This window comes from Pygoscelis adeliae, unplaced genomic scaffold, assembly GCF_000699105.1.
Source record: "Pygoscelis adeliae isolate BGI_AS28 unplaced genomic scaffold, ASM69910v1 Scaffold308, whole genome shotgun sequence".
NCBI classification, from domain to species: Eukaryota; Metazoa; Chordata; class Aves; order Sphenisciformes; family Spheniscidae; genus Pygoscelis; species Pygoscelis adeliae.
In genome coordinates, this window is record NW_008825306.1 from 1098791 (window position 1) to 1121200 (window position 22410).

At 42.6% G+C, this 22410-nt stretch overlaps 1 protein-coding gene across 4 annotated transcripts in view; it reads left to right on the forward strand.

Moving 5' to 3' along the window:
* The window catches only part of TRERF1 (transcriptional regulating factor 1), a 72519-nt gene that overhangs the window by 38416 nt on the left and 11693 nt on the right, over window positions 1–22410 (forward strand). Inside the window, exons 2-8 of one of the 4 annotated variants that reach the window (XM_009330163.1) lie at window positions 4711–4808; window positions 12783–14435; window positions 15050–15099; window positions 15860–16013; window positions 16945–17193; window positions 20657–21026; window positions 21615–21675. In XM_009330163.1, coding sequence (XP_009328438.1) covers window positions 13050–14435; window positions 15050–15099; window positions 15860–16013; window positions 16945–17193; window positions 20657–21026; window positions 21615–21675 — 2270 coding nt within the window. In that variant the 5' untranslated portion in view covers window positions 4711–4808; window positions 12783–13049. The remainder of the gene's footprint in view (window positions 1–4710; window positions 4809–12782; window positions 14436–15049; window positions 15100–15859; window positions 16014–16944; window positions 17194–20656; window positions 21027–21614; window positions 21676–22410) is intronic. The other 3 variants (XM_009330165.1, XM_009330166.1, XM_009330167.1) reach the window with 3 other exon arrangements.

Consider the following 22410-nt stretch of genomic DNA (forward strand, 5'->3'; position numbering starts at 1 on the left):
AACCCCAAAACGCCCCCCCCCCCCCTTTTTTTTTTTCTTTTGGTATTATCTCAGAATCACATTTTGGATGCTCTGATGATGATCTATAGGAAGTCTGAGTTCCCAATTTTAACACTTCAGTTAAGTTCTTAATGTCAAATGATACAAAAGTCCATCCCGCTAAAGTAAATATAGCTATCCTAGAAGGGTATATGTCTAACATTTCACTTGACTTCAGTAGAGGATGTGTATCCTCATCTTTGATCTGTATTGTTCTTTTAATATCTAAAATATGCTCTGCAGCTGTAGCATTGTCCTTGGAAGCACGTGGCCTGTGCCAGGCACACTTGCCCAACCCATGGAGCATGTGCGTGGCCTTCCTTGCTGTCAGTGCTCTTCATGGTGGTTGAGTGGGGCATCTTCATCGGCCAAACAAAGGTTCTCCTTGTCCTAACCTGCCATTAGGCCTCAGAGCAAGTAGCAGAATTTTGGAAAGGGTATCAGCATCTCAGAGCACGATGTAGTCACAGCGGAGGCTGAAAGACCTCTGGGAAATGGTTCTGTATGGCAACCTGCAGCCAAGGGGAGCGGAAGTATTGTAACAAAAATGCTTGCCCCCGAGCTGCTGCCGCAGCCTGATGGCACAGGTAGCGTAACCGGTACTGGTGTCTGTGTCATCACTCCTAGAGCAGCACTGTGTCTTTCTGCTTCTCCTTAAATCTGCTCTGTGGAGGCTCCTGCAGGACTCATTCAGCCTTCATCTAGAAATCTTCCTCTCATGTGTTGCAGTAACTTGCAGGTAGGTGGAAACTTTGAGTTTCTGAACTGTAACATGGCTGGAGAAAATCCTTGTTCTTTGGTGCGTTGCCTAGAATTTTACTGCCATCCTCCATTTTATCCCTGGAAAAATACCTAGTTTAACTTTCAGTGTGAAGCTTTGCTGATCAATACGTTACAAGCATAGTAAAGTTCAAGAAATTGCCTCCATTACTATCTTGAGATGAGAAATTGATTTAGCTGCATTCTCTCTCTGCTAATTTGTCTGTGCTTCACGTTCCCATAAAAGGTATTATGTGCTCCTTATTTTCCAGCAGTGTCATCAATCCTAATGAAGAGAGAAGAACAAAAATTTATATTGTGTGTATCGGATAGCTGATCTCAGACTTAGCTCTTAATTTGTAAATGTTGCTCTAGGCTTCACTTCTCAGCTTCTCTTTACTGTGCTTCGGTTATATGCAAAATCTAGGGGCTGGGATGGGAGCAAAACTGAAGAATATGGCAAAGGAATATAAAGTTAGATTGCTTTTTAATCCAAACCTTAAAAAAAAGAGATGCTGATTGAAATTTAATGGCAGGAATTAAAACCTCATTTGTGAATTTTATGTACTTTTGCAGTGTTTGGTCCTGTATTAATTACATTGGGACTGTTTTCAGTATTTATCAGCCATCAGTTCACTACCTCTGGCTCTAAAATGCCAAAAGTTTTATTCTTTAACTATGGTATTATGTATGAGAGCTTTGCACATATCTGCTAATTTACATACAACTGCATATGGGTGGTATTGTAGCTCTGATGATGAAGGTGGTATAGTGGGAAAAGCAGCCAAGAAAAACAGGAAGGGGTTTTCCTGGGCATTCCCGTTGTTGCTTTTCCCAGTGTCCATTGGCCTGGCCTCTGTAGGAAGCTGCCAGGGATGGTTTGTCTGCAGAATACTTTGGCATTTTTAGGTTTAATACTAGCATTTGTTGTTCCAGAGCAGGTGGATAAATGAAAAAGAAAGCAAAACTACGTACTGTGACTTTGGTCGCTGCTCATGATATAGCAGGGTTTTTTTAATGAAATTTAAACATCTTGGTAGGTTCTAAACAGCTGTGTTAAACTGAGGCAAAAAAAAACGTTTTCTCTTTTGGCTTCACTGACGTTAACCTTGGGTTTTCCCTGTGTCTCTGAATATTTCCTGTTACAAACACTAAAGCGATGGTATACACCTGTCAGTTGTCTAGAAGATTCAGTATGCCTGTTACAGACTTAAAGGTGTTAAAGACCAGTATAAAAAACAAATTAGATAAAGCATTAAGTACATGTGGGCTCATTAAAAACTGTCTTATTTCAACAAAGAGGCAAATTCATGGGATTTTCTGAGAAAAGCCGTCAGCAGATAGGATGCAAGCAGGTAACGAATGGTTTGCTTTCAGGGACGTTTGTAGCATTTCGGCTCACATTTGTAGCAAGACGTGGATGCACACAGGTTTTAGTTACTGGGACTCGACGCAACAAAGTTGTAAGCAAAAACTCACTTGGATCCAAGAAAATCCATGCATCCCTGTGCGATGCTACCAGCATTTACCATCAGCTGAGGTGTCGAAGAACGACGTTTTGGGCAGGTCAGGCTTTGTAAGGAGCTCCGCTGTCTCCCGTGGTGCGTGTTTTGGTGGAGTGGGTTGGTGTCTGGATTGTGCTGTGGACCAGTCTGTTTCCTGTGGGCTTGGGGGAAGGTGAAGGGGGAAGCAGAAGCTGACGTTGGGCAGGGCAAGGGAGCTGCTTGGGTTCGTCTCCCCCACCTTGCTGGTGGGCTAAGGGAGAGCACTTGTTCTGTGCAAGGAACTGCTGGACTTGGGGGGCGGCTTCTTGCTGTATGTAGTAATAGGTCCCAAGCACTGTGACACTATCAGAGATTTCTAAAGAATAATTTAAACAAGTGAATCTAGCCTGAAGGTGAGAGGAGGAAAGTGCTGATCGAGGTTACTGAGGTTATCTGTGCCCTTCTCCCACAAGCGGTCATTTATACAGTTTCTTCTTAAGCCTGGAATGACTTTCCAAAACCTGGCAGGGCTCGATGCAAATGAAGAGTTTCCCATTGACGTCAGTGAGCTGTGAATCGCACCTTAAGCTTCCTGGCTTGTTTCATAGAATCATAGAATAAATCATAGAATACCAGGTTGGAAGAGACCTCGGGGATCATCTGGTCCAACCTTTCTTGGCAAAAGCACAGTCTAGACAAGATGGCCCAGTACCTTGTCCAGCCGAATCTTACAAGTGTCCAATGTTGGGGAATCTACCACTTCCCTGGGGAGATTATTCCAATGGCTGATTGTTCTCATTGTGAAAAATTTTCCTCTTGTGTCCAGTTGGAATCTCCCCAGGAGTAACTTGTACCCATTACCCCTCGTCTTTTCCATGTGACTCCTTGTAAAAAGGGAGTCTCCATCTTCTTTGTAGCTACCCTTTAAATACTGGAACATGGCGATAAGGTCTCCCCTAAGCCTTTTTTCTCAAGGCTGAACAAACACAGTTCTCTCAGCCTTTCCTTATATGGCAGGCTTCCCAGTCCTTTGATCATCCACTTCCCCACTCAGTTTGGTGTCATCAGCAAACTTCATCAGGGTACACTTGATCCCATCATCCAGATCACTTATGAAGATATTAAACAGTGTTGGGCCCAATATCGATCCCTGGGGGACCCCACTTGTGACAGGTTGCCGGCTTGAAAAGGAGTTATTTACCAGCACCCTCTGGGGTGTGGCCTGTCAGCCAGTTCCCCACCCACCGCACAGACCACTTGTCTAGACCGTAACACATCAGTTTCTCTAGGAGGAGGCTGTGGGAAACCGTATCGAAAGCCTTGGAGAAATCCAGGTAGACAATATCCATCACTCACCCCACAGCAACCGAGCACGTTGCTTTGTCGTAGAAGGCAATCAGGTTTGTCTAGCACAATTTGCCCTTGGTGAATCCGTGCTGGCTTTTCCCAGTCATGTGCTTCATTTGACTTGTGATAGCCCTCAGGAAGATTCGTTCCATAACCTTCCCAGGGACTGAAGTAAGACTGATGGACGTATAATTTCCTGGATCCTCCTTTAAGCCCTTCTTGTAGATGGGGGTGACATTAGCCTTCTTCCAGTCTTCTGGGATGTCGTCCGCGATCTCCATGACTTCTCAAAGATAATGGAGAGTGGCCTCGCAACGACGTCAGCCAGCTTTCTTAACACCCTTGGGTGTTCAGGGCCTTCCCTAAAAGCTGTCTTGGCAGCAGCACCTACAAAACCAAATGTGTTGTTTTCATTTAAATAATTTAAGATGCCTTGTCTAGATATCTCTTTTGCACTGGGTGACAACCCGATTGTATCTCCTGCACCTTTGACTTTCATTAATCCCTCCCTTCCTGATTGCTATACCTTCTCTTGTTTGTGTGATGCTCGTCATGTAGGTTGCAAGCTCTGGGCCAGCAAATCTCCTCTCCGTGAGAGCATCCAGCCTGTCTTTGGGTTCTGTCAAAGCAGCGTAAGACGCTGTGAAATCTTTATGGTCTCTGCAGTAGAGGACAATCTTGTTTTATTTATTGCATCAACATAACCCCTTCCTCATTTTGCAATAGGCACCAAGCTGAGTAAGAAGAAAAGATGAATTTACTCGTATTTCAGTCTGTAATTTGAAGGACTATGGATGTATCAGTCCCAGAGATTTGACAATGAAGCAGTCTCTCACTATTGATATGGGAAAGAGGTTCTTGGTTGTTCCTTAAGGGAGTTATAGTGCTGATAGATGTCCTCTGCAGTAGTGACTGGAAGAACAGAGTAGCATGGAGATACTGTATTGAATAGAAGTCAGTATTTGCTTGTGTTACAACAGGAAGCTCATTCTTGCAGGAATGTTGGGGCAAGCTGGTGGTATTTTATAAGATAATCACATGGGGGGAGAAACTAATTTCCATTCTTTTGCTTTATGTTTAGATACATCACTTTGAGATCACAGAATGAAAGCAGCATGAAATGTTATGGCAAAGACAGCACAGCAAGATACAGGAATCTCGCAAATCCTCAAAAATCAGGTAATGTCGCAGCATCATGTGTCCACTTTCTACGAGGCTGGCTTGCTTAATGAGGCTCAATGCTTTTTGACTGTTTTCCAAAATTTGGGCTTCTCAGTCTCTGTGGCTTTATTGATGGACTTCTCAAATATGACTAGTTGTGTGTTGGTTTTGTGTCCTGTAAAACATTATTTTATGTACCACAGTATGTATGACACAGGAGATCCCCATACATTTAAATCTTTCTTAAAGGACTACCTTGGCTATATTGCCTCATACAAGCAAAATGGACATTACCTTAATTTAAAAAAAAAAAAAGAAAAAAAAAGCAGCAGCCATGGTGGTCAGTTCTGCATAACCGTTGGATTTTACTTGGCTCCATTGCTAGGTACCAACATGACGTATTCTAGAGGGATTGACTTTTCAGAGGGTCCTGCAGCTGCATTTCTGAAGACTCTCTCCTTTGGGGGAGATGCTGGGCTCAAAGTAGCTGTTCCCTCCCTCCTGAAAGCTTAGCCATATGCTGTTTGCCACATACTACTACTTCTGCCTGGTTTTTTTTAATTGTTTTTCTGTCTCAGGATGTTTCCTTCTTGCCTGTTTTTGCAAATCCTAGCATATGTTCTCTGACTGTTTCACAGCATTTACAGTTACAGGAAAAGGCAATCACATTATAAGCTTCAGAGCGTAAACACTGTAGAGGTCATATCAACAGCAGTGACCAGAGGTGGTAATGTAGCCCCATACGATAAGTGGGCAAGGTCTAACCTCTCTGTCCTAAGATCTTCATGCCGGGGTCTTGTCATGTCTGCAGAACTAGGATCTTGCTGGGGAAAAACAAGTCACTCAGTTCAGTAATAGAAGTAAACTAAAATATGAAATTGAGGGCAGTTTTGGTAATAGGACGTGTTTATTTTCCAGGAAGCATTTGAGAGTATTGCCCTTGATGTAGGACTCAGCAGAAGGTACTACAATTTATTTCATCTAAGCAGTCAGTAAACCCAGATTGGCTGAAGAGATTTCAAATCAGGTTTCATAGACAGCTTCAGCCTCGATCAAATACGCAGTAATGTATTGGTGAATATTAAAAAAAATCAGTGTGTTTATCACAGGTGATCAGCCCCTTTAATTAATGCTGTCTTCTGTAAGCTTTTTAGTCGCTTAGTCATGGAATATGCAATTCAAGTGCCCTTCTGGCCTTAGTCAAGGTTTGTATTTTATTTTTAATCAGTATTGTGAGGAGATCGCATAATTTTATATTTGCTATTTTTGTGAAGTAATGTGATACCTGCTTCAGTCGCAGTTCTCTGAACCCTTCAAAGTACCTCGGAACTGTAACGCCAATTCACTGACAGCAAAGATAATCAGATTTGTTGAAGCAACCTTCTTAATTTCTTCAGGACTCGGGGAACTGTATCTCCCTTAAACTAAATTGAGTTAATGGCTTTATTTAGAAATTGGCCTCCTCTTCTTGAATAACCAGAATTCTGTTAGTTTTGGGAAAAAAAGTTTTCATTAAATTACCAGTGCCTCAGAATGCGTTTTCTACTTAGATCAAAAGCAGAGGAAAATGTTTCTGCTTGTTTGTCTTCCTTTCTCCTCCCCCTTTTCTAGAGACTTTCCTGAGATGATCAACTGTTGGTTTTGCTGTTGTTTTTTTTTTTGTTGCCTTTTTTTAAACTTCATTGAAGTAGAGAAATTGCTCGGTTCCCCTCCCAATGCCGTCGTTGCTCTCCCCTCCCCCAAGTCCAATGTGTTCTTTATTAAACTGAATTAGGACATTCTAGTCTCTCTTAAGAGTGGAAATGGGAACAGCTTAAATGAGCAGCCGCATGAGACTCAGCAGCCTTTCCAACTGCACTGCAGAAGGAGCTCAGCTGCAAAGGGAATCATAATTTTTGAAGGATTTGTGCAACTGTTGAAGATTTACCAGCATTAATATTAAAAAGCAGCTAATCTGTTTTTCCCCTTCCGTTTTAAGAGTGTATAGCTTGCTTACTATGCTTGCTGTAAAATCGGTGTACTAAATATTTTGCATCCTTTCCATCCTCTTTTCACTTTTGCAATTATTTTATTTGCTTATGTTCTCATATACTGAAGTGGGTTTTTTGTTGTTGTTGGTTTTGCCTAACAACGCCAACCTTGGGGTTTGTATGCAGATATGGGCGTGGATTTGAGATCTCTGCCATTCAAAGAAAGCCAAAATTGAAGTGCAGTAGAAAACATACGAGCAGTTGTATCCAGGATTGGGATGAAAAGGTTTTCAGCCCTATAAGCATTTGTCCTTGAGATAGCTATAGAAAATAATTGTTGGTCCTTGAAATCCATATTGCTATTTCGGTGTTTGTTCTAACCAAAATAGCCGTGATCATGGTACCTTTTGACCCTTGTTTTCAGTCCCTCTCTTTATTGCTGTATCAGATGTCTTCAGGGTTTCTATAGATATTTGGGGAAAAAAAAAAAAAAAAGTAGATCTTTTGGTTGTTATCTTCTCACCTCTCTTTCCCCTTTCGTCTCTGCTAGTTCACCCAACCACCTTGCTTGGTGTTAGAAATTATTCATTCTCTTTCAGTACTGTGCTGCTTTTTTCACGTGCTTATTTCCTGTGCCAAAAAAAACTGGAGCTGGGGCTTGAACTGTGGCTACACAAAGAGTTATGGAGGCAAAGCTGGTATCTAAACAGCCTGCAAGAGCACAGGGGTCTCTGAAATGTGCCACTCTTCCTCTCCCAATTCTGTGCTTCTCAGCCATCCAGCGTTACCGCAGTGATCACATCTGAAGATGCAGGGGTAGTGCCAGCTTCGCTTGTGAGAGCTGGTTTTGAGTAATGCAGATGCGTCCGTTCTTAGGTAGTACTCTCTTTGTTTTTAAAGCCGCTCTTCTCGGTGGGTTCTTAGTGGTCAGTAGTGCCCAGCTAAAAATCGTGCCTGTCTGTGCTGTCGCTTAAAGGCTGGATTATAGTCGGCCCGCGTGGCAGGGGCTGCTGGTAGCATCAGTGTTAGCAGAACAGAGGCTATCGGGGAAGGAACTGCTGTATAATTCCTGTGTCTGTCCTAAAGGAGATCAGAGAGCAAGATGATGTGAATGATGGCTGTCTTGATTTAGGAATAGCTTAGCAGAAGATCTCACAGTTCTGAATAACAAAACAGGCCAATAAAAACATTCTCGTAAAAAAAGGCTAAAAATTGAATAAGATAAATCCTGTTTTGTTTCTGGTGAATCTAAGCGGGGGGGTGGGATTGAAAGGAAGGGAACAGAGAACTTCTGTTTTTGGATTTCATCTTATCCGCAGTTAAAAATGAAGCTCATATTCTAATAGCAAACAGACAGCCACTTGAGAAAGCCCTGTCTCAGCCTGTGTGAATGAAGGGCGGTAAGGCATGATTAAAACATGTCTGCAATGTTGGGAGAACGCAGAGCAATGATACATTTCTGTAAGCAGGCGTGCCTTAAGTGTTATAAAAACCAGTTTAAACTGCTAAGAGTGGTGGTTAAACTTGCTTTAACTGACGTGTTACGGTCCCGGAGGGAGGGACATGAGGTGGGATGGTGCCCCAGCAAATGAGCATCTGCTGATACTGTTGCTCGTGAGTAGCTGCAGGTGTTCTGTCCTGCAGAAGCTGGTTGAACATGGAGGTCTTTTTTGCATCTGCCATCTTACCAGTCTTCTTTTTTTGGGGCTCACTAGTAATTAGTCTGTAAAAGCGTGTAGATTTTTGCTTAAAGTGACAGCTGAAAAACTTGAAATAACTTGGACAAACCATAGGTTCCAATTCCCTTTTGATACACAGCCATGCAACCTACTGAGACAGCTTAGATCAGTGCTACAATAACTTTACGGCCTTTTAACGAGTCTGCTTCCTTCAGCATCTGCTCTCCTACAGCCTTTTGTCATCCCCCTCCGTTAACGCAGTTCTGAAACTGGCACTGGCTGGCATTCAGTCCTGGTTTTGCAGCCCACACCCAGCCCAACTTTCATGCACCGGCTTATTTGGAGTGGATGTCTTGCTCTGAAATTCATGTGGATTCAGGCAGTTCGATAGTGTGACTGTGGCTTGATCTGTTGTTTACTAGAGTTGAAAAATTCTGCAGGTTTCAGCTTCTGTGGTGTGTGATGGAGCTGGGAGTGGGTTTTTTTAATATGTTGTAACTACCATCTCCTTGCTGTTTCACTGCCTGTCGTCTTCTCTAAGTTCTTCTGACTCTCCAGTGATACAGTTTATGAAGGAGGAAAAGCAGATCACCTCTATTGAAGGCTGATAATGTTGGAATACTCTTCCATTTCATGTTTACCAGAATTAAGTTATGGCATGCTTCCAGGACAGACTACTACTTGTATTGCCTTACAATTGTTTGTCTTTGAAGAGGGAGACAGTTGGAGTGTGTAAAGGCATTTCAGCCAGCTTGGCACGTCCCTGGCTTTCAGCCTGGAGGTTGGAGCTGTGCAAGTTGCAGGGGACCAGGCTGAAATGATGAAAGAGTTGGAGCAAAACCTTGTCTCTGTTGAAATCAATTGAACTCCCATTAGTTTGAGTCCAGATTCCATCCATAAACTTAAGTAGGGTATTTCTCTTTCTAGGCAGCCTACAGAAATGTTTCTGTCCTTTTGCATTTGTTTTCATGTTTCTTTGTAATGATTGCATAATTGGAATATATCTGTAATGTCAGAAATGTAATAGGTTAAGTAGCGTAAATGACTGCCGGGAAGAGAAGAAACACAGAACTGCAGAACCATTGTTGCTTTAAAACTCCTGCTGCTTTAAGTTGTTGGATTTAACTGTTTAGTAGTTCGAGGAGTTGTGATAAATTGCAGTGATGGGTGTTTAGGCACGAGTGCTAAACAAAAAGGAGAAGAAGCACCCTTTTCTTCCTATCATTGAAAGAAATAGAAATCGTTCAGTAGGCTGCCAATGGCTTCTCAGTTGGCCAGAGACTAACCTTGGTGCCCCTTAAAGCTTTATGATGTGTACAGCACTGAAATACTCTGTTAGGTTTTAATCTGACAAGAAATGTATACTGTTAGCGTTTTGTGAAAGCTGATCGCAAATGCTCAGTGTATACAGCATCAAGCGCTTGAATTTAAGCCTGTTCAAGTACTAAAAAAAAATCTGGTATACCTAAGGGACTGGTTTATTACTCATTATGCTTTTATCAATGTACCTGTCTGGAGTTTTTTCTATGTTACCTGAAGGTAGAATAACAATGCTTTTTAAACATTTGCACTTTTCTCCCTCCAAATCAGTGATGCTTTTGAAAGGAATATTTTAATCTTTCTTTTTTCTTTTTTTTTGGGGGGTGGGGGTGTGTGTTTGAAAACAAAGCAAATTTTTTCAAATGTGACTCTCATAGTCACTGAACTTTCCAGTCCTTTTGTGACTTGATTGGTGTTTTAATATGATATTCCATTATAATTTTTTCAGATTTTTACAAATGTTTCCGTGTAATGTGATGATAACAGCAGTACGTCCCACCTCCCAAACTGGAGGTGAGTTGAGGATGCTGCAGCTGCTGGAGAGGAAACTTTTATGATCTTTTTTTTTTTTTGTCTTCTGAGAGAGGGGAAGAGAGAGGTTTGTGCTAATGCCTCAGATGTAAAACCTTCTTGACGGTTTTCCAGTACCCTGAGAACTGTGACAGGTAACCCCCAGGTGAAAAGGTGCAGTAAGTGGAATTTGGTGCATGCCCAAGGGCTGACATTTTCTCTGGTGACCACAAAACTAGCTGTGGCTGCTGGTACAGGCGGTAGCATCTGCCACCGTGGTGCTCCTGCCTGTGGGAAGAGCAGGGGGTCAGGGGCCTGGCTAGCCGCCTGATTCACTTTTATACCAAAATCATGTTGGTTGCTGCCTTAAGGATAAGTGCTCTACTGTGCTTACTCGTGAAATTCTTGCGGTCTTTTAATTGTCTCCTGGAGACATTTATTCTCGCTCACTGGTTTGTGTCACTATTATTTCTTGTCCTTTGACTGATACTTGTCACTTCAAACTTTAAAAAGAAGGGCCAAAACCAAGGAACTTGGTGTAAATTACAACACTGTTAATAGGTGAAATGGGACATACCTCCTATATAAAAGGTGTATCGACAGATCCAATAGTGCCCTGTTTTCATGGGAAGATGCGTTCAGGGCATCTCAGCTGAGCTTTCTTACCTTTGCAGGCATAAGAGGAGGCGCATATTCCTGTGTAGGATCCCTCTCGTCCTCTAGAAGCTGATGGCCTGTCAGTGTGAAATATCACACTGTTTATTTTTAGGCCCTTTGAATGTTTTGTGGAGGCTTTGTTTAGTTTCCCTTCATAATTTTTACTAGGAAGTCTTTGAAGTTGCGTTGTGGCTGAAAAATCTTGTTGGCAGCCTGACCATTCATTGTTGACTCCTATCTTTTTTTAATTGTGCATCTATAAAAATCTGGAAGGGAGTGTGTTCAGAGAAACTATGAAGCAATGTATATTTCTGGAAAGGGGAAGTAAATTTGCAATTATTCTCAGCCATTATTTGTCACGTGAAAATGTTACATGCTAATGGCTGCAGATGGTTTACACAAAAACTGTGTACACACTGAAAGCCCTCTTCATTGGGAGCTATGGTTTTCTGTCATACATTATGCTAGAACGGAAAAGGTTTCTGTCTGCCTGCAGCTATGTATTACCCTTATTTGCTGTTGCTAGCACAGACCTCGTTAATATGCATCTGGCAATGGTTAAAATTTTCTCCATGAGTGAATTCACATTTATCCATCTAGATCAAGGATTCTCCTAAGTTTAAGAAGGTAAGGACGTCAGTACGCAGGAGTCTTTGGTGGAAAGCATTACGTTTAGAAAGGCAGATGTGAAGGAGGCAGAGTTAAGGTTGTGGTCTAATATTTTTTGTGCTCTTGTTAAAGTTCAGAATCAACTTTTATGTTGAAACGTATTTATGTGCATGTTGTACCTCTGTGCATGTGTGTGATTGTAGACACAGTGATTGCTTCATACTGTGGAATAGTAAAACAACCCTATAATGTGCCAATGTATTTTGTTTTATTCATCGAAAACAGTACAGACATCTGTAAAGTATTACTTTGAATTACAGTTTATGCAGTAAAAATGATAAAAGATTGCATTCGGTATAAATTAGTCTGTTAAAATAACGCAAAGCGAAGAAGGAAGGGTGAGAGGGAGGGTAGAGCAGAAGTTGGAGTTCAGCGCTCCTGATGTAAGGTGAGCGATCAGAAAAGATTTCCATGGACTGGTTTGGTTTTAGCATTAATCAGATTCCACATAGCTGTAGCAAACCAGCCTACGTGCACAGATGCAGTTGGGTAACTATGCTCCTGATTTTTTTTTTTTAATTGTCACAGCAATGAGCATTAGTGTTGCATCTTATTCTTCAGTGATGCTCTATTTTCATACCACCGTGGACACCTCCTCTAGATACCCTGGAAGTTGTGAGAAGCTGTGGAAGGCTCTGTGCAAATCCCAGATCGCAATTGACTTTTCTGTGTGTCCTTTTAGATGCTGATATCTGAGTACAGTTAGCTTTGTTCAAAGCCATGGTTTTCTTTTACCTGCCTTTTCAGGCCTTTGTGGAGGCACCCGTGGTGTCCGCAGTGCTTGATTTTTGTGTTATAAAATGGGCGTGTTGCTTCTGACAAGGCAGCTGTAACACTACGAAGGTGACTTGGCTTGACAGTAACTGTCTGGCTAAAACTAGTCATGAGAGAGCAGTATGTGGCCAGCTAAAACTGCTTGAATGTTCATATACTTCAGGGGAAAAAACAGTTTTGAAGAATAAGCCTTTATTGGTTTGGCAGAATGATTTTTATCAGAGCACTAGAGAAGAGGCAGGATAATGGGATGAGATGAAGTAATCTAACTGCTCTGGAATAGCCCAGCTGTTACAATTTTGCATCTGATTATGTATTTCAAACTAGGAGATTTTACAGTTTCCTTTGAGGCAATAACAATAATGGCTTATGCAGAGAGCCAGCACTTACCTTGTCTTTCTCTTACTCTGCAGATGCCTGGCACACCGAACCTATTGATCTGTGTAGGATTTGTGCTGTGGTCCATTTATTGAAGATGTGAAGCAACGTCGAGTCTGAGATTGGAATTACTGATAGACTGGAGGAAATCTTAGTCCTTGTGATGCACATGGACATGCTGAATTATAAGTAATTCTAGCTTCTTTTCCCCTCCCCTCCCTTCCCCTCACTCAGCTATCTCAGGGTTCATAGAGATTTCAATGGTTCGCGTGCCTGTAAGTTTGGAACAGAAGTGACCAAAAATGGGGGACCAGCAATTGTATAAAACTAACCATACTGCCAACAACAATGAGAACTTGTACTACCAACAACACCAAATGAACTCCCTGCCATCTCTAAATCATAGCTATGGGACATCTGTTATGGATGCTCCCCAGGTGTCCCCTCTCTCCCCCCAGTTTCCCCAAGATTCAAGAGACAGTATAGCTTTGCCTGTAGGTTCAAAAAGTCTTGGGTCAATGGATACATCTAGACAAACCAGTTGGACACATTCTGGCTCAGGAAACCACGTCCCACTGAGGAACAATTTGAATAATCAAAGCGCAATGTGGAGCCCCCTCGGGCAGGGGGAGTCCCAGGATGGATACCAATATTCTTACTCTCAACCCAGTGAAAATCGATCGCAAAAAATTACCAGTGGGGTCCTGCATAAATTGGATTCCTTTACACAAGTATTTGCTAACCAAAATCTGAGAATTCAAGTCAACAACATGGCTCAGGTTTTGCACACCGAGTCTTCAATAGTGGATAATTCTGGTGACAGTGCGCTCAGGCAGCTGCTGTCCCAGAAACCAGCGGTTGAGCAACAGCCTGTAACTTCCAGTGTACAAAGATATCAGCCACTGCCACAGCAAACACACCAGAATTTTGCAAGCACACAGCAAAAGCAACAAATGCAAGTCATGCAGCATCAACAGTTGTACTACGACTACCAGCAGCATTTATCACAAATGCAGATGCATTCTGCGTTTCAGCAAGGACAGACGCACGTCCAACAAATGCAGTCCCAGCAGCTCTTACCGCAACAGATGCAGCACTTGCAGCAGACTCAATACTATGCTCAGCCGCAGCAGGGACATCAGCGGCTCTCAATACAGGAGATCCAACAGCAGCAGCAACAGCCAACTCGGCAGCAGCAGCAGCGGCAGTGTCCAATGCAAATAGCTCAGTATTACCAAACGCAACCTGTCATGCAGCAGTTACAGCAACAGCAGCAACAGATGCAATTGCCACTTCCTCCATATCACAGGGAAGCAGATCCAAAGACTATGCATGAACCACACCAGTACTCTCAGGATCCAAGTCATCCTGTGCAGCTTATCCAGCTGGGAGCAGTGCCTCAGTATTGCTACCAAGATCCCCATGAACAGTACAGGCACTTGTACCCGCAGAGTTTACTGCAGCAGCAGCAACAAGATCAGCAGAAGCAATACCCGAGTGAGAGCAGAGCGCCGTCTCTGAACTCCCACGTTGGCCTCACTCCACCAGGGACTACAGAGGATCCTGCACGGCAGGAGATTAATTCTGTAGGTAATGCTGTCCCTCATCGAACTCTTTTGCCACCCTCGGGAGTTCATCTGAACAACAAAAGCTCTCAGCAAGACTCTCCCAGCACCACGTGGCCTCAGGTAGGTAATATTTTAGATCCGTGCTCAGCCAAACTTGTTTTGTAGAAGAGTAGCAAGGTGTGGAAACGAAATGGTTGCAGGAGAGCCGGAAGGTTAGGATGTGAGTGGTGGGTGTCGCTGGGATGTTTTGGGGAACTACGTTAACAGACTTCTCCTGTCTACATCTCTGGGTTGGCTTTGGGCCAGGCTGGCGGTGGCACAGAGCTACTGCTGCTGCGGGCCTGCTGCTTCCCTCGCGAGAGGCTCTGGGAAGTTCTGCCTTGGTTTCTGGGGAGGAGGGACCCAGTTACCACAAAATGCTCTTGCTAATTTTTCAACACCTGCGGGCTCGATTGTTCAGGAAGAGTTAGTCAGCTCCCTGTTTCCAAAAGTAATACTTCTGGGTCAGAGCAAAGGCTTCAAACAGCAGGTAAGAAAACTTGCACTAGCCACGCTCACAGAGGCACTGATTTGGTAGAGGCAGGTAAGGCTCTCAACTCAGAGGCTTTTAATAATAGTAAAATCATATGCAAAATGCAAAGATAATGCTGTGAGGACCTTCATTTATGCATTAATATTTCCTGAAAAATTCTTTTCTCTTTTTTCCCTTCTTTTCCCCTCTCCTCTTTTCTTAGCAGGTGCAACTGTCAGATGGCAGACTGCAGCCGCTGTCCCCAGAACAAAGGTATTTTTAAAAGATTTTTTTTTTGTCTTTTTAATTTAAATATAAGAAATACAAAGGAGTGCTGCAGTTTAGAGGGAGGGGAACGCACGCTAGGTAGGTAATAGTTGTTGCTTTTCTAGAAACATCTTTAGGTTTGTGCTTTGTGAATTTAAGTTTGTGTGACTTCCACCCTTCCCCCCAGCAATAAAATCAAATAAATGCTTTGTCTTTCAAAAAAAGAAAGGGGGAAAAAAAAAAAAGAACCAAAGAAAAAGCAAAAGCAGGGGAGCAGTTTGCTCTCAGTGTTGCATTTGTAAGAGAAGGGATGATGTGTGGTTTGGATTTGTATCTTTGGCAGCAGGGGTCTTCTGTTTTTCTCAAGGTCTCACCACTGAAGGGCTGAGGTGCCCTCCAGCATGGTTGTCTACCATAAGTAGGGGCATTGTGTCCAAGTACTTGTTAACTGCTGTCAAAGAGTGGGGAAGTGTAGGTCTGTCATGATAGATCTCGTGGGTTCTCAGACTTTTCCATACTGAGGGCCACGTTTTGATGAGTGTATCCTACTCAAAACTTCACTTCTCCCCATCTTGGGAGCAGCTGATCTAGGTTATTGCCCACGTATTCCACAGCACTGACCCCGTGCTTACTTGTGGCTTCATAACCATCTAGCTGTAAAATTTTATTGACTTCCTTGACTAAAAAGCTTCCTCTGCAACAAAGGGAACATGCCAAACTAATGTCTCTTCTTCTGTTCCATGCTAAAAAAAAATGAAAATAAAAGTAGTGGCCAGAACAGAGAAACACTTCCTGAGAGAGCTGATGCGAAGAACAAGCTAATGTGTTCAATATGCTTGAAGGAGTTTAAGAGTTTGCCTGCTCTAAATGGTCACATGAGGTCACACGGAGGAGTAAGAGCATCTCCTAACTTCAAACAGGTAGCAGTTCGTTTTTGGCTCTCTCCTTTCCATGTTGATGTTCGCTTGCTTTGCCATGCTTTGCTTTGCTGTCAAAACTTGTTCTTCTCAGCGCTGTTTTGTTATGTCATACCCTCTGTAAGTAGAAATGCACATAATTCTGCTAGTTTGTAGGCCAGAAGTCTTGCTTTAAAGTCAGAGGCGGTGGTGGAGGACAGAACAGTGTTTGTCCCTCTCTGTTTCCCTGCACGTTACAAAAACACCCTACAAAGTCATGTCAGGAGCGTCTAAATTTTTTTCCCCTCATGTTTGTTTATTATATTAGAAATATCAGGAACATCAAGTCTTCCTTATTTTCATTTGGACTACTTGGATGACTAAGGGATGTTTATTGGAAGCCTTCCCAGGCTTTAATTGAAGGAGCAGGATTGTTGAATCTTTGACAGCTTTCTTCCCGAGTGTTTTAGTTCTATAGGTATCAACAAATACCAAACCAAAAATGTGGGTTTGAATTGTTCCGCATAAAAATAACCTGCCCCGTCAGTCAGTCTTTCTCTGTCCTGATATTTTAGAAATTCTGTCCTAACGGGGAATACCGCAGGAAGGCAAAGAGCTACCAGAGTTACACCATCTGTGTCTTTGTTTTTAGGTGGGTGATGGAGAATTCTGTCTTTACAGTGATAAAAAGAGCACGTGTTTATCTCCCCTCCTGCAAGTTATCTTGTAAAGATGCTTAATGTGGTTATTTATCACCGAGGCTGAATCCTATGTAGGAGTCATAAATAATCTGCCAACTTTGTTCAAGGCAAATAAAGAGTCCAAGAAGCAACACTGTTGTGTGTTTTGTAACCCTGGCCACTTCTTTTCAGCCACGGTGCATACGTTGCATAGTGTATCGATCCAGAAGTAGCCCTCCCTCACTCGGGCTGAAAGCCTTTAATTGTCTGTACAGGATGAAGGAGAGAAACCACCACAGCAGCCGCTGCCTAAAGAGGTGGATAGCCTTGCGCCCATCGTCATGCCAGTGTCTGTCCCTGTAAAGCTTCTGTCACCCGAGCCCAGCACGCAGCCTTCTGCCAGCGCTGCCACAGTCAAAGACAAGCCTGCCAGCTCTGTGTCAGATGATGAGATGCCTGTTCTCGTGAAGATGACTTACTCTCCACCGTGCAGTCCAAAAGTGGCCAACCCCTGCTCATCCTCTGTGAGTGCTGTGTTTCTTGCCACTAACTGTCCTGTGCTTGTTAAATCCCTTTGCTTATAGTGCTGCTACTTTCTAAAACGTCCGTATTTTAGAATATTTTCTGGAATCTTAATGATGCCTAATAAACAAAAAAAGGCTGTAGCATCACAGCATTTCTTCCTCAGTCATTTGAAAATATTAATTTTCCCTTTGCTGGGGAATCAAGACCTCAGTTGAAAATAAATCATTTGAAATTGGAATGTGATATTCTTTTATCCCACTAGAACAAAGGGATTTAGTATCTTTTTACTGTTTTTGTTTTTTCCTTTTCAGGCTGCTTTGTTTTTATGTTATTGCTTAAATTCAACAGTTTTATTTCTTCCTGTTTTTTAAAGTCAGATATATGTGCTTCTCATTTCAGCCAAAGATAGAAAGGCACTGTGCAGTGCTTACGGTGTGTGCTTTAAGCCAACATGAAGCTTGCCGACTCAGAGTTTTGCAATGAAGTCATTTTTCCCTTTCTCTCTGCGTGCATCAGATCTAAGGGTTAATCACTGGGAATTCCAATATAAGAAAAACAACTATGCTTAGTGCTTTCATTTCACTCATAAAACTGAAATTGTCAGGCAGCACGAGGAATTGATGTGAGCACTTGAATGAGATGCGAGAATGCTCTTTATTGTTTTCCTGAAAGAGTCCTGGAGCAAGCAGTATTTATTTTGTGTTCCAGTGTAGGAATAGATGCTGCTCATTCCTTCAAATCCATGCTTGCAAACTACGCCATGATAAGAGATTACTGGGGAGTATAAGTACTGTATGGTATTATCTGTATAATGCAGAGAAATACTCTTGTGGTTTTTTGTGCTTTTTTGTGGTTTTTTTTTCCCCCCCTCATGAGGCTGTTGGCCAAACAAGGGGACAGCATATACCATAGTGGGTGACTCCTTGTAATATTTGTATATTTATCACCCCTGTCCTGACCCTTCACTCAGACGTACACGCTAATTTCAAATATATATAAAATCTTTTACTCGCTTCCCTTCAGACAGAGGTTTTACACATAAACTTCCACTTTACTGTGGAAGCCATCATCTCACAATACTTAGCTTGCAACTCAGCAGTACAATTTTTCTTATCTATTTCTAGTTTCTGAAGAGAAAAGGGACGGTCTTTTCTGAATCTTTGAGCTCTGAGTGGGAGATCTTCTCTAGAGACATCAGAGTAGGTGGCTTGGGCTTGTGTGTTTCTGCAGCGTATGTAAAGTGACTGTGATTAAATCTGCCAGTGTTTGGCTAAATGCGCATTCATTCACTCAAAATTATGCTTGCAGTCTTTGTTATTGCCCAAGCAAACTAGACTCGTGCAGTTTCCTCTCTGGATCTGACCTTTTATATAAGCAATAGCATTGGAAACGTTCAAAGATCAAAAGATCTATGGTTCCCTCTTCATCTGTAAAGAGATTGTGCCATTAGAGACTTTTTTTTTTAATACCAAAGAACTAGAGCTGTGTTGCATTTATTTATACTGTGCTTTGAACTGTCCAGAAAAGCTCACACAAAGCTCATGGAATCAGTAAAATCAAACAGCAGAAGGAAACTAAATATTCAGCAAGACTACGGGACAGTGAGCTGAAGCTAGCAGTTAAGTGAAGTCCATCAGGATCTACCCAGGGTGGGCCTATCAAGGTGCGGCAGCAGGGCCCACAAGGATGCAGTCAGTCTTGGATAATGGAAATCAGTTCCAGGAGCTTCAGAAAAGTATTGAGGTGATTCTGCATTGAGAGCCCACGGACACCACGATCTCCTTTAATATTCAGTGTGATCTTTTTTGAAAGTAGTGTTGGCATAACCACACTGAGGCTAAGGTATGCCGTAGGTGAAGCAGCGTAGGAGATGGAGGTGTATAGGACTTCTAAGATGTTGTCTTGGTTGGTTAGTTTGCTTTACACTGGTGAGAAAGGAATACCAGGTCTTTAACATTTAAAGAGCAGAACAAAATGAGCCCTTAATCAAAGACTTGGATCTGGCCTTCTGGGGTTTTTTTAAGGTTTTGGTTTGTTTGGGTTTTTTGCTTGAGTTTAGGGTTTTTCCCCCTTTCTTCTTTTTGAACACTAAATGTTCACCATCGTGATGGACTATGTCTGTGGTTATAGGTAACCCTCACCCTTTCACTGTTCTGAATGTCCATTATCAATAAAACTCTCTGTAAAGCTGCATTTTTTTCCTGCAAAAGGAAAACTCTTCCAAAACTTAATTTTTTTGGAGAGAAAAAATGTCAACAGCTGTTGGAGAGGGTACAGCCATGATCTAACAGAGAGGACAGGACCTCTGTAATCAAAAACATTTCCACAAGCTGGAACGTATTAACATAAGGGATAAAGGGTGACAGTGCTAATGCTCCTTTAACATGATTTTTATTGGGTGAATGTGATTCTCAAGAACCACCCATGGTGTAAAGATGTATGTTGTCTAAACACACATTGTAGTAATTTATTTAGTAGTAGAATTTACCAGATGATGCAGACATCCTGGAGTAACCCTATCTGTCAAAAATTTCCTTCCACTTTCCAAGTTTATTCTAAGGAAGATTTACAATCTGAACACCTGAAAGCAGTATATTTAATACTGTGTTCATCTACCAGCTTCTGTGTGTTCTTAAAGCACAACCTGAGAACCTGTTTCTTCCCACCTCACCCCCACCCCCCCAGAAATCCAGATTTCAGGTTTGCACAAATTCTGTGCCTTCTGCTTCTGTGGACTCTAGGGATTTGTTAAATGATTTTTCACATTTCTAGAATTCTAGGCACATTACAGTGTGTGAATTTCCCAAATGGTCTTCTACTGTCCTTTTTCCTCCAAGAAAAGAGGAGAGAGTTAAGTTCAAGATTTGTTGCAGCTGGACTGTACTCAAGCTGATGGGAATGCAGTGATAAGAGGCAAAGAATTTGAATTTATTACATTTTTCTTCCTTTCCTGCTGCTGAGTACTGCAGTAATTTCACTGAGCTCATGTGTCCTTCCTAGTCAAACACAATAAATGCATTAGAAAATATCTCATATAAAGTTTCTAATAAATTGTGACTGGGTAATGAAGTAACTCCCAACAGCCTGTGTGTGTTCAGTGCAAATAGAAGTGCCCGGGGTGTTCGGGTGGAGCCGAAGAATGGTGTGGGAGATTCATGACCTGGGAGAGCCGTTCCCTGCACCTTCAAAAGCTGGCAGCAGCCTCTCTGTGTCTGTGGCTCAGCCCTACCTTGACCCAGAGGGCTGGCTGAGAGAGGTGAGGGTAATTTGTCCTGTTTTTTCTCACTCCCCTGAGGTTTCTGTGTAGCACCAGATACTGTACTGACCAGGCTTATGGTGGTACCTGAATAACTGCCTGGTGGTAACAGCTTTTCTGTGGCTGTTGCCCTAAGCTGTAGGGGATTGTGTGCAAACAACATTTAAGCATGCCTAAATACTAAATTAGTGTGTGTTTTCATTTAGGAAATTAGTAAAAAGCCTCATCAAAGTGCTGTAAAATTGGAAGAAAACTTCAAACCATTGCAGGACAAGAAGAAGTATCGGCACAGACCCGAACCTCTCTTCATACCTCCTCCTTCCTTCAACTTCAGCATGTCCCACTCCGGTGCCACCCTGTACCAGAGTCAGCTTCGCTCTCCCCGTGTCCTCGGAGATCATCTGCTAGACCGGACGCATGAGCTCCCCCCCTACACTCCGCCACCGATGCTTAGTCCAGTTCGGCAAGGGTCTGGTCTCTTCAGCAGTGTTATCACATCATCTCATAGCACCTCACATACTCAGCTGCCACTTACTCCACTGACACCTACTCCGCGGGTGCTGCTGTGTCGGTCTAGTAAGTATTACATTTACGGAGTGGCAGAACATAGTAAATACCACTGTCCTCTCTTCTGGTGTTACCACATTGATGATTTTTACGTGTGCTCACATGCACGGCAAGATGGAAAAGTCCATCTTTATCAGGGTTTTTGCCTTGGATTTTGTAGAGGTGGTGTTAAAACATAAAGTGAATAGAGAGCCTAACCAGTGAGTAAGGCTGTGATCTTTCAATGCGGTCTGCCTCAAGAAAGGACCACCATGCCTCTTGTTACATCTGGACCTTCTGAAGTGGAGGGAAAAGACCTGGTTTTGAGACATGGGGTTCATTTTAAGTATTTGTTGTTCAGTGCTTCACAAGAAAAGGTGTCTAATCATACATGATCAGGGCAGTAGAAACCTCTGCAAGTTAGGACATTTCTGTTATCTATAACAATTTAGACTGTTTCTGTATAAATATTGATAAAGGGTAATTTTTGTTTAATAGACTGGAATAATGTTGATGTTAATAGGGAGGTGGCAATGCAGCTCGGGAGGTGCAGCATCAGCAGCAATACAGTTGTTACCAAAATACCCTTTTAAACTCAAACTCCAATCTCTGTTTCAGATAGTATTGATGGAAGTGTCATTCCGGTGACGCCTGGGCCTGGAGAGCAGACTGTTGAACCGTAAGAAAAACAATATTGTTTTTGTCACTGCTTTTATAGACTGGCTCCAGTCTAGAGCGTGTGGCGTGAAGTGTTTTGAACTGGGCAGGTAGTGTTCAACTGCCTGAAATCATCTTGGGCTGGATGCATTTAAGGTTGCTCTGGATGGTGGCTGAGGGCATCGGGACCAAAGAGGCTGTGGGAGATATAGATGTCGTGGCTCAAAAATGCTGGGAGAGGCTTGGTGGGAGCCACCGAATGTGAAAAAAGGGTTAGCGATGGCTGGGAAGAGGGCCGTGAGGAGAACATATGCTGATCCAGTACTCTTGCTTTTATATATATTAACTGTGAAGCTTTGGAGAGGTGTTACCTGGTAGGTTCCCCGAGGCAGTCTGCAAATAGGATTGACCCTCAGCAGTAATGTCTCTTTCTGCTCTCTGCTGAAGAGTGCCATCCTCTACGGAACAGAAAGTTATTGTTTCTGGCATCTAGCCTCTTTGCTAGTCAGCATGCATATAGGCTAGCTTGGGTTGTCCGTAAGGTATGATGTCTCAGTATAGTTTAAATTGTGTATTGAAATTCTGGATTCCCTCAAGAGATCAGTTCTCTCTCATATTCAAAGTACTTATCCCACTGAGAGTAAAGCATTGCGTAAAGCAATCTGACACAATTTGCTGCCCTTCCACTGTAATAGAAGTTTTGCTGGAAACACAGTGAACACTAATGTGACTTCCATTTTTTTCCTGCACACAGTGT